Below are 12,480 nucleotides of genomic sequence, written 5' to 3'. Positions count from 1 at the left end.
TCTTGGCCGTCTAAGATGTGGTGTTGAGACAACCTCCATCTGGAGCTAGCTGGAAAAATATATCAGTAATGAAGTACTTGGATTTGTATATAGTTTAGAAAGCAAGCCAAATCATGATTTCGGAAATAAATAAAAATGTATATCTCGAATTGGACGGTTGTGTAGGCGTGCTAAAATAACAGGGTTTGACTTCACATTGAAGAGTGTCAGTGCATATAAAAACAATCAGCGACTAAATATTGACTATTAAGTGCCACAAAAAAATGAACAGTTATCAAGAGCGTATGTCAATCATTGTTACATAAGTTAATCTTACTTTTCAGATGTTGGTTTTGTATAATTTAATACGGCATCAGAGCTTCTACACAGATGAGCACTCAAGATGTTAGTGTCAAGGGAAAAGAAGCTATACACGGGCAAGTCCAGCATTATGGATGTGACATTTTCAGTCGAAACTTAAGAATGAATGTATATATTACCGATATATTGAACCATCGGTTTATATTTACTTATGGCCTTGAGGAGGGAGTACAGACGTCAGAAAAAAATCAGTCTAGGCACGGGTTTTTCATTTTAAAAGAGGGAATGACTAATGTGTTAAGGATGTGACAGAAAAGGACGCATATTTTGGAGAGACTATATACTTTTTAGGGTTTCTATGAATTAAAATGTTGTCATTTATAAAGAATATGGACCTTTATGGATGTGACACTTTCGTTATTAACAAAACTGACTTTCTGGACAATGGGAAACAATGCTTGAAAAAAACAAAAATGCTTAAAAACTTTAAGAGAGACTTAAATAGTATTTAATCTGGTATTTAAATTGGTAAGGTGAAAACCTTTGGTAAAAAAACGTACGTTTTTCATAAGGGTGACATGTGCATGGAATTGCCCAAATGAAAAAAAATATGCAAGACCAATAACCAATACATAAAAATTATGATGATGACATCATCACCCTTTAACATTTTTATCAAAATTATTATCAAATTTTACATTACTCTAAAAATGTATTTACTAATGTGATGTAATATACAACCATGATGGTGTTAAATGCCAGAGCTTTTTCTTTGAAGCAGAAAAGGTTGTGGAATCAATATGAGAACCCACATACTAATAAATAAATGTGAATGCACTTGAATTCGCTTTGGAAAAAGGCGTATGCCAAAATGCATAAATGTCAAATGTATGTAAACGATAAACACCGAAATCATGCACAGAATTAATTTACATGAAATCTACTTTGATTTATGTCTGAATTAATGGTCATTAAAAATGAATTCAATACAGTCCTGCGGTTGACTTCATAAATGCTGTGAATAAATGTATCCAGCTCACAAGAGAATTTCTACCCCACTTTATTTCCAGCACCATAATATATTTAATGACTGTGTATGGTTATTATGAGGGTGTGATCGAGGATCTCCGGTGGTACTCAGATAGAGAAGGCACAATGGCTCACTCAGACAACAACCCCCCATCCCCCTCCCAGCCCATTGAAAAAACCATAAAAACGCCTCTCGCTCATGACTCATGCCCAAATCAATAAAAACACAACATCCTAAACAGGCCATTTAAACTGCAGCACAACAGGAGCAGAAGCCAATTAATTAGTGCTGAAGCTTTGCTGTACAGGATTAAAGGCTACACCCCGCATGAGAAACACTGAATACCTGAAGGATAATATGTCATTGAACAGAGTTATTACAGAAATCAGGACCAGGATTTGTGAAGTGTGTTAATAGTAAGCAAACTACAAGTGTTGGTCTTTAACATTTTTATTAAAGGTCCAGTATGAAATTTAGCGGCATCTAAAGGTGAGGTTGCAAATTGCACCCCTTTCCCCTAGCTTTCAAAGCACTACGGTGGCTGACACAGGACAAAGATGTTCTCACGTTTTCCTTTTTTTGCCAAAGGAGATAACGCATTTACAAAATGCATTCTGTAGAGCAGTTTGTCCGTTTAGGGCTACTGTAGAAACAACATGGAGAATTCCATGCAAGGCGAGCTGCGGTGTATGTAGATAGAAAACGCTCATTCTAAGGTCATAAAAACATAATGTTTCATTATGGAAGGTCTTATAGTTATGGATATTATATTGTCTTTCTGTCAATAGGTCCTCCAAAAAAATGACACATTGGACCTTTAGAAGTAAATGTATATCTACTGTAGATGGCATAATAATGTAAAAGTTCACCCAAAAATGAAATTTCAATCACCATTTACTCACCTTCTTGTCATTTGAAACCAATATTGCCTATTGACTTTCTTCCTTCTGCAGAACACACAAGATGATATTTTGAAGAATGATGATAACTGAACAACAGCGGTCTCCATTGACTTGCATTTGTTTTGCGTCTATACAGTAGAAGTGAATGGGTACGCCAAGATCCAATGTTTAATTTGTGTCTATAAAAAAACAGCAGTGCTGGTTTAAAAATGTCCAGTAAGCTCTATAAATGGCACCAGGTCGCTTTTTCTTCTGCTGACTGCACTATGAGGGGTCCTGAGGGACATCTGGCCCTGCGCTCGCGTCTAACAGCGAGATTAGAACGACAGAAGCATGTTCAGGGACTCAGACCGGCAACTTCTTTTTAAAAAAATCCACAGCTGAGGTTCTGCCATGCTACCTATGAGGCTTCGGCATGCTTGTACATCAAAATGCAGTTCTCCGTTATATCCAGCAAGAATATCAAAGGAAAAAAGAGAGGTGGTTGTAACACCATCATAGCACAAAAAAGGTCAAAGCCACCATCATTCATTCAAATAAGAATGTTAGTGTATTTATTTCTCCATCATTCCTTCATCTAGGTACAGCTGAATATTATTACACAATTTCGTCATATTTCTGAAAACGGCACAACACAAAGCAACATATATCAGCGAGCGATATAAAGTCACTGAAATGAATAGCCCATCATAGCACAATGCATCACTTTTTCACAGAAATGTATATGGAGTTGTTTTTCAAGTGTTACTATTAATATTACGGACAATCAAGTAAACACTTTTCTGCACAAACGTTTCGACAACAATACTACAATGTATCTCTGAGATCAACCGGCAAGTGTCATAAGTTATAAAATCAATGGTAAAGAAATAAGTTGCAAGGTAAAGCCCTGTCTGAGGAGCTTGTGTAACAGGGAAGGATCCGTGACACAGCTATAAGCAACAGCAGCCTGTCAAAACATGCATTCTCTTTAAAATACCAGAGACAAGCGGCGATGATGTCACTTTTAATGCTAAAAAGTGATACTCATGCTTTACATTCCATTAGAAAATAAGCAAATATGGATTTCGCTATAGAAACGGCTATGAAGTAACTGTACTGCATGACAGTTCATGAGTCAGGCATTATTGTTGTCATTCAAATGAAACTGGTCATACTGTCAATTACTACCATTCACAGCCCTCGTATAGTCACATCATGTCCTGCTCACACTCCTAATGAAATATAAACAGCAGACGGTTGATAAACAAAACATGAGCTGTGTGACGCTATGGATCGTGTTTACCAGGAAGAGTGTGTGTATGGGATTTCCATGATGATTCTGCAGAGATTGGACTAGCTCTGCAATATTTATCTTTTTGGACGGTCAATGTCATCGATAGCTGAGAGAAGCTTCTGTCTCGCCTTCTTGTTGATGTGGGACCCCAGGCAGACGTTGACCAGGTTGGTCAGCTGCTTCATTGAGTATTCCTGGACAGAAAAGTGTAATACATCTCTGTTGGAGACATTGTTTACATTCGGTGTCAAACTTTGTGAAAAAAAAGTGCTGGTAAGAGCATTGCGTTAACAATGCAAGGTTGTGAGTACGATCCCAGGGGACTGCAAATTACTATGTAAAAATGTATAGGATAAAAGCAATGTAAGTCGCTTTGGATAAAAGCGTGTGCCAAATGTCTAAATGTAAATGTTTATAATAGATGATGACAATCATGAATATTTCATAATCAAACTTTATTAAAGTCCCAGTGAAATTAAAAATGACAATTCTTATTTTTTCATGAAATATTAGATTGTGCCCATTACTTTAGGTATGTTGCATTACTTTAAGACTTTTTTTATTACTTAAGATTTATATTCAAGATGATGTCTAAAGTCCCCACCAAAGAAAGAAGTCGCTTTTTGCAACTCTTAAGCAACCGCTGTTTTTAAGACACAATGAAGCTTTAATGAAGCTGGAGTGTTTTATGTCAAAGATTAAAACGTGATAATATTTAGAGTTTTTGTTATTACAGTTAATATTTCAGGCAATTTACCGAAAACCCATTCAAAAAAACATTGACTTCGGGATGATGGAACCGGAAGTGCTTAAATCCTAACTCGCTTCTAAGGTTTGCATACAAAGAGATGTCATCTCTATGTACGCAATTATCATTTGAACTGTCCATTAACAACTTCATTCAATGATTTCCTTTGCATGCCGACTCAAGAATACTGACTAATGTTTTGTGTGACAGTTCTCATTGTGTGTTAAAATTAACATTTTAGTACATAAAGGATCGGTTTCACAGACAGGGTTCAGCTTAAGCCAAGACTAGGTCTTAGTTCAATTATTTTAAAGATATTGAAGTAGATTTTTATAAAAATACATTGCTAGTGTGAATCTTCAGACAAAACGACAGCACTGACATGTTTTATGATCTATCATTGCAAGTTATTTTCAGTTAAGACGCCTCAAACCTGCATTTTAGTCTGGGACTATAGGCTTGTTTGTGAAATCGGCCAAAAAATTAAAATAAAATTTTAACCATATAAAAACTGAACAATATATATACGGCAGTGGGCAAACGGGATGTAATTTGGGGGCATTTGTGCAAAATATTTGCTTTTAATCCTAAAAAAATAAGAGGTGTATGATACACAATGAACAAAACCCTAAACATTTTATGTACTGTATTTATTAGGCGAAAATAGCAAATATGGGTTTTATTCGAATATACTTTAGGAAACAATTCCATTAACAAACAAAAAGCTCACAGGAAGTCAAATTTAAAAAGTCAAAAAACATGTTTTTTTATTATGTAATCATGCTTTGTTTTGTTAGTTCGCTTTGTTTGTTGGAGTTGTTATTATTTTACCAAAACACCCCGACTGCAGTTTGATTGACATTACAAGGAATGCACCTCATTTCTTATCTTATCGTGTTATGGAAGTGAACTCTTATTAATTAATATTAATATTATCTATTGTTAATACTGACTGATTTCTTATGTATTAATTATTATGGCCATTATGGCTTCATAATCTTGTGTTGTGCATAATTTTTCCCCAAACTTCCTAAACTTCTCAAAGCTGAGCTTCAGTTTATAATCCAGACATACCAATGAAACATTCATTCCACTTTTTAAATGCCTCTCTACTGATATATTTGAATAAAGACCGAAGATGTCAATTGACCAAACTTGGACATTATTTTGACCACTACAAAATATTGCTGTTTTTTACTAATAATGTAATACAGTACTGGTGTGTATGAATGAAGTTGTGTGTCGGCCATCTTACCCTGTGGTTCTTGATGAACTGCTCCATGTCATTTTCAGTTAGGTAGTACGCTTTGATGTAGGTCTCCACAAACTCCTTATCAGGAATTGGCCTGAGGTCTGTGAGCTTCTCCAGCTTCATCAGAAACTGCTGGAAGTCCAACTGCATTAGCGCTCGTCCTTCATTACTGCATTTCTTCACGTTGGCGTAGCTGGAAGACAGAAGAGGAGACGAGAGGGGAGTGAGACAGATGCACAGCCTTCATCATGTGTTGACAGCACACCATACATTCATTGTGAGAACAGCCTGAGGTGAAGTGTCCTGCTAAAAGGCGCTTCACACGTCACCTTGTGCTTAAACCTGGATTGAACCTTCAACCTTTGACTCATTAGTAGGGTTGGGTTTTGAGAACCGGTTCCATTTTTCAAAGAACCAGGGATTCGATAGGACGAACGTGTTTCGGTTCTGTTTATCGATTCGTGACTTTTTCCAATCACTCGTGAACGGCAGTGAGCATTTTTTGCAGTTGTATCTGTTTGCCAGGACCTGCCACAAGGACCTTATCTCATTACACACATGCGCAGTTGATTTCCATCGGCAGTATGAACGCAGCAAACGTTCAAAAGTTTGGTTTCTAAAACTTTCTAAAAAAGATGATAGCATTGCCGCATGCAATACGTGTGCTAAAGATATTTCGTGAAAGGGAAGAAAGTACCTCTCATATGACGAAACGTGTCTTTAATCTAAAGGAATGACCCGTGTTAAGTCTCATCCTCGAGATGAAAAGACAATCAGTTTTATTTATTTTACTTAATTATTTAAAATAGTGATCACAATTTAATACATTTTGGAAGCTTCAGGACAACATGTACTAGTTTATTTTAAATGATATTTATTTTTAATTATTAAAATGATTAATTCAGTATTTTATTCACAAATAATTATTTAGATAATGATGATCTAGCAACTGCATGTTGTATATTTTGTGTTGTATTTTTGTGTTATACTTAAATAGTTTGGGTTTGTATTTGCTTCAGATTATTCCGTAATGGAAGTGTTGTTTATTTCATTATTTGATGAATTGTCACAAATAACCGTTACAGCCTACTGGTTATAGCCTCAATGTGGCAAGAATAAAAACTCTTTTCTTTAAGTATTTGCCAATTTGTCTCTCCTACAAAAATATTGGAATCAGAATCGCTAATATTAAAACGATACCCAACTCTACTCATTGGTCTGTCACTTTTAATCCTACTTATTGGTAAAGAAAGAAAGAATTTATACAGCTTGCGAGTCTCAGTTACAGACACAGGGATCAGCATCCATCACAACAGTCGATTTACACAGTGGCCGCATCCAAGACAAACAAGTAGCAAAAGGTTCAGTGCTGTTGACACCCCTGTTTACTTTGTGCCTGACGGCGGTGTAATTACTTTCTGTGAGGGGAAGATATTGCAGCGCCCATCGAGTGTATCCAGCCATTTCATGTTCTTCCCAGACTCCCGTCACGTTCGGAATGATGGACGGGGGCGATACGGGACACACCTCAGCACTGAAACAGTGGCTAATATTGAGACGCTAGCTGAATGACAACAAAGCTATAATGATTCTGGTTGTAATGTTTTATTTAAAGCAGAAACTTAAACCCAAAGACAACTTCTGGCAATGTGTGTGGCGCAAAGTTGGGGGTTGTCATCAGCTTGAATGTTGTTGTGTGCTTACTGTACATTACCAACACACTGGAGGTACATCTATAGCTGGAGGCAAAGACATTCTAGAGTTCAACAGTTCACACTTCACAGGTTTCATTATCAAGGTTTTAAAGCCTTAAGCAAGGCATTATTACTGATATATTTTCAATGTTATTTTAGTTTTATTAATATTTAGCTGAATAGCTTTTTTACAATTAGTTTTCATGGTAATATATTTTTTAATCTTTATTGATTTAAAAACATTGTAAATAAATGCAAAGTAAAAATTAAAATATACAAAATGCTGTATATTTTTAATAAAAAGTTATTTGATTTAAAAAATAAATATTTGATTTCAATTAACATAAATGTTTTAATGGATTTAGTAATCTACACTCTATCTATACTCTATTCACAATATACTATCAGACAGGCTGCACTTTTAGTGGTGAAGGATGGCTGTTATAACCAGACATATAATAGATTTAACAGTTCAAATAACCTTTCAATCCCAGGCGTGTACATATCCATCTTCAAAAAAGCGACCCTTGACCTTACAATTCAGGTTTACAGCTGGATCCTCGCAGAAGGTGATTGCCGAGCTATAGGGTCACGGCCTTACAAAGCATTTTCATTTGTACTGTTTTTGTCTCAGAAAGGAAGAACATGTTTCTGGAACATCATCATCTGCTTGTGCTTGAAAAAATTCCATAACCATAAAATCTGAGAAAAATGATACAATGTTCTTGTTTTGGAAACACTTTAAACCAGCCGTCACCCTACAATCCAGAACCAAGATGATGATGATTATCCAGGAACATGTCCTACTCGAGTAAATGGCTTTAAGCCCTCAGGGTGTACAAGTCTTTGTCCTAATGTGTGTTTGGGATCGAACAAATCAGGAACGTTTGCTGAAGGTTCTCTGGAGTGCCATGAATTTTCCAGGAACATGAAATCAAACCTGATAATTCTTATTTTATTTATAGAATATTGCAGAGTTTATAATAGATGTTTTTTTTCAAGCAGTCACGTGTCCTGATAATCTTCTATCAAGAATACAAAGGACCACATAAGGGTCAACTTTTCATAATTGAGCTTTATACATCATCTAAAAGCAGAATAAATAAGCTTGCCATTGATGTAGGGTTTGCTAGAATAGGACTGACATATTTGGCTGATTTATAACTATTTGAAAATCTGTAATCAAAATAAAAAAATATAGAGAAAATCACTTTTAAAGTTGTCTATCGAAGGCGATGTACCAGTCTTTACAAAGATACCAAACTTGAGTGGTAATTCCCAAAGAGCGATATTTTTTGTCGGTAGTACATTTACAAAATATCTTCATGGAACATGATCTTTAGATATCCTAATGATTTTCGGCATAAAAGAAAAAATGATAATTGAATTGTATCCAGGGTCCAGGTTCACATATATCTCCCCCATACATTTTTCATTTCAAAAGCCATTACGTTCAGATCACAACCTAAAAAAAACATTAGAAGCGTATTCTGGATGAGCCACATCTACAGTATACAGACGACAATAAAACTCTGCAAAATTAAGCTGTCACCGGACTTCTCAACTCTTTTATATAAATCCTGTTCACCCTCAATCTCTGGACCCCATGCTCCACCTTCATGGGCTAGGCTTTATAAATGATTAACACCTTGAGCGACTAGAATATTTCTTTTTTTCAGCTTTCATTGTACCCGTCTTCTACAGTGAGGCATTGTTTCATTCGATGGGACACTCTCTGAAGTCAAGAAGTGTCATGTCAAATGTTCCCTCAGCAGATCTCCAGAACACAGCGTTGAGAAGTACACGAGCTCCTGAGCATTTCTGCGAAGCACAGATTTCTCACACCCTGAATGTAATACGGTGGGACAGGATAAGAATGATAGAAGGCAGAAAGACAACAGCTCCCCGGAGAGTTCGCGGCTTTTAAGCTGCTTGTCACACCATGCCTGCAAATGTTTCTAGCGTTCATTTTCCTAGCATGAGGATAACGCCTCTCGCATAATGGCAAGCAGATGCGCGCCTGAAGTAGAAACAAGAAGGAAAAATAAATATAAAGAAGATCTTGATGGATTAATCTACGAAGCTGTTCAAGAGCAACAGAGGATGTGGAAACGTGACAAGAAAAGCTATTCTGTGCATGGCAGCGAGTCAGAACAGACATTTGATGAATTCTCACAGAACTAATGCATTTTAACAATCTGTCCGAAAAAAACACTCCTCTGCATATGCAACGACGAGACCCTCCAAACGCAAGATGGATGAGGCAGCTGAAAATTTCTTGCCGTTGCTTTGAATCAAATATTCCACAGGTGAAGTTCTGCACCCTCCCCAAATCCCTAAGGATAAAGGTTCATCTCAAAACAATCACTGCCAGTCGAACCACCATTATAAACACAACAGCTCTTGGCACATTCTCTCCTTTATTATAGAAATAGTAAAAGCAACCTGTGAGTTAGGCGGAGGAATGAAGAAGAAGAGACACTCTTCATGCTGGTTTGCAGTTTTGGTAAGGATTGCTTCGGTTAAAAGGTATTTGAGCAGGACATTTGGGTAATGAAGTATTTGATCTAAACTAAATTTATTGTCGGAGACACGCTTGAAAAAAACAACAACGTTTTGATGTCACATACAGCTGTCATCAGAACACATTTTCTTCCACGTTTGTAGAGCTAATAGTCTGAAGTGTGTCCTCTAGCTTAAATGACCTGGGGTTACCAACCAGCAGATGTTTCATTCATAGGCCAGTTAAAAATCTCATGTGACTATAATACAGGAATGGATGGAGTCAGTGTAGTGCCAAAAATAGAATTATAAAACGGTCAGTTCTGGTTCTCGATTCTGATTGGTTGAGTTTTACATGTACTTTATTTCATGAAATGTTGCTATGCATATGGAATAACCGTTTTTTAAAAGCATTAATAAAGTTTTGTTACAACATTTTAATTCAACAACAGCCACAAATCCATATAATAAATGTCACAATCAACTGCATGGTCATTATTTAGTAGAAGGGATAACTTGATATGATGTTTCCGTGTCATTAATTCTCATTAGCAAGAGTGCTGTTACGCCTGTGCATGACTTCATCAATTTGCGACGTTTTAAATGAATAATAAAAATACTGAAGTGTATGAAAAACAAAACAGGCTCCTCGGTACACTTTTGTTTACTCGTAGTAACTACTGTTTTGCCTTTAATCTGCATTTCTGCAAGTGTTGTGGCAATTTCAGTGCAGTCAGTGTCTGGTGAATTTCAACAGAAACAAACCACAGGAATGACATTAAGTCATCCAACAGCAATGTGGGAAATGAACAATGTGAAAAAAAGCAAAGATGCATTGAAGTTGTGAATTTTTTTACATTTTTTATCTGATATTAAAATTAATCTATAAAGCATTAGTATTGTGTTGTTTAAATATAAATATATTAAATTGTTTCCTTTGCAATATTCAAGATCTGCAAACATGGCATCTTTATTGTAATTTTAACCAGTTTGTCTCGTGTCACTTCATTGCAAATAAATAAATAAAAATATTTTACTTTGAATTTAGGAGAAATTGGAGTCACTAGTTCACAAAAGGAAACAAAAATGATAATTTTCCTTAAACACATACCTATAAATAGTAAATTAAATTATAAATTATTTTGGAGTGGTCTTTAAAATTTTTCTGTGGCTGTTTTTTGCGATGATTTAAAATAATACTTTCACATTCTCAAAAAAAGGTATAAAATCCATCACAGGAACGGTACACTTTGAAAAGGTAAATCAATAACTGTTGAGTAGTTTGAATTCATTTTTATACAATTAATAAACAGTAAAATAATAATATCAATTAATATTAATATAAAAAAATATATATATATAACCAAACATAGATCGGAATTTAACTTGGGGCCAGTGCAAGCGTCTGATGAAACCTTCTATACATTACATTTGGTCCCAATATGCACCTTTGTGGTATTAATATGCAATCTTAAGGTGCACCAGTGTATTATATAACTGTTGAACAACGTTTAAGAAAACTTCTGGACCCGCTTGAAGGTCAAACCCACTTTAGCATTTCACAGATTCGGCCTCTTGGAAAGAATGGATGAAAGCCACTTTGAAAAAAAGACAGACATTAAGCCTCGTGACAAAACATGAAACCTTTTAGAAGAAACATTTGTGGTCTGAAGAGACTGTACTTGATCTCTTTGGCATCAAAGCCAAATGCTTTGTTTGGCACAAACCAAGTACATCCCAGCCCTCATGTCGGCAACATCATTCTCAGGGGTCACTTTTCAACAAGAGGAATTCTTTGGGGCAATATGGAGAGAGACAAATTTAGGCAAATCCTTGAGGAGAACTTTGGGAGGGGGACATTGCTGTAAATGTGAAAAGTGAAGAAATGCATGTTCTTAAAAATGGATCACTGGATAAATGTGCTGCGTTTACTCGGGAGATTATCAGGTTTACTATGAACATCAAACATAGACTGGGAGAACATCTCGCTGTTGAAAGCACTGTAATAATTCCCAGTTCCATTAACACCACCACTCACAGAAGTATTGACAGAGTAATATAATGCCTTTTACTTGCTAAACAACCCAGAGGACACATAATTCATTTGTATTTATCTCTATATGATCCAACTGCTTATACGAGCTAATCTCATTGTTTAGGAATAAACAGAGTGCCTTGCAATGGCTGGTATTTCTATGAAAACACTGTGTGGTATCAAATTTTTCACACATGTATACCCGTTTGGTTCAGCTAAACAGAGCACTTACCCCTCCACCAATGTCCTGTTGGCCAGACGGATGCAGTGCTCCCATAAGACATTGGAGACTGGCAGGGGAATCCGAACTATTTTCGAAACATCTTCAAGCTTCTGGTTGAACTTCTCGAACTCCTGCAAAAAAAAAAACATTTGTGAAAATATGTTTACATTTAGCATGACCGCTCAACTTCTTATGACCAAAAATACTCTTGTGGATGCTCCATTTTGCACAGAGGGATGCACAAATCTATGTCTTTGAATTCAACCCAAATTGGACCCAAAAATGAGAATTCTGTCACCAATTCTTGTCAATACAAACCTATGACTTTCTTTATTCCGCAGCACACAAAAGAAGGCATTTTAATAAATGTTGGAAACCGAACAGCGGCACTTGCTTTGGATTTGTGTCCATACAATAGAAGTGAATGTGTACCGGCGTGGTTCGGTTCCCAACATTATTCAAAATATCTTCCTTTGTGTTCTACGGAAGACACAAAGGCATGCAGTTTTAAAATGACA

General features: G+C 36.1%; 1 protein-coding gene across 1 annotated transcript in view; it reads right to left on the bottom strand.

Annotated features, from left to right (window-relative positions):
• Positions 1–2,273: 2,273 nt before the first annotated feature.
• Positions 2,274–12,480, bottom strand: part of vps50 (VPS50 EARP/GARPII complex subunit) — a 118,034-nt gene continuing 107,827 nt past the window's right edge. The window contains exons 26-28 of the mRNA XM_056742010.1: positions 11,972–12,093; positions 5,512–5,701; positions 2,274–3,702 (exon numbers count right to left, since the gene is read on the bottom strand). Coding sequence (XP_056597988.1) covers positions 3,583–3,702; positions 5,512–5,701; positions 11,972–12,093 — 432 coding nt within the window. The 3' untranslated portion in view covers positions 2,274–3,582. The remainder of the gene's footprint in view (positions 3,703–5,511; positions 5,702–11,971; positions 12,094–12,480) is intronic.

The sequence above is a fragment of the Triplophysa dalaica genome, chromosome 25 (genome assembly GCF_015846415.1).
Source record: "Triplophysa dalaica isolate WHDGS20190420 chromosome 25, ASM1584641v1, whole genome shotgun sequence".
Lineage (NCBI taxonomy): Eukaryota > Metazoa > Chordata > Actinopteri > Cypriniformes > Nemacheilidae > Triplophysa > Triplophysa dalaica.
Note: the sequence above shows the minus strand (reverse complement) of the source record. Positions and strands in the feature narration are given on the sequence as shown.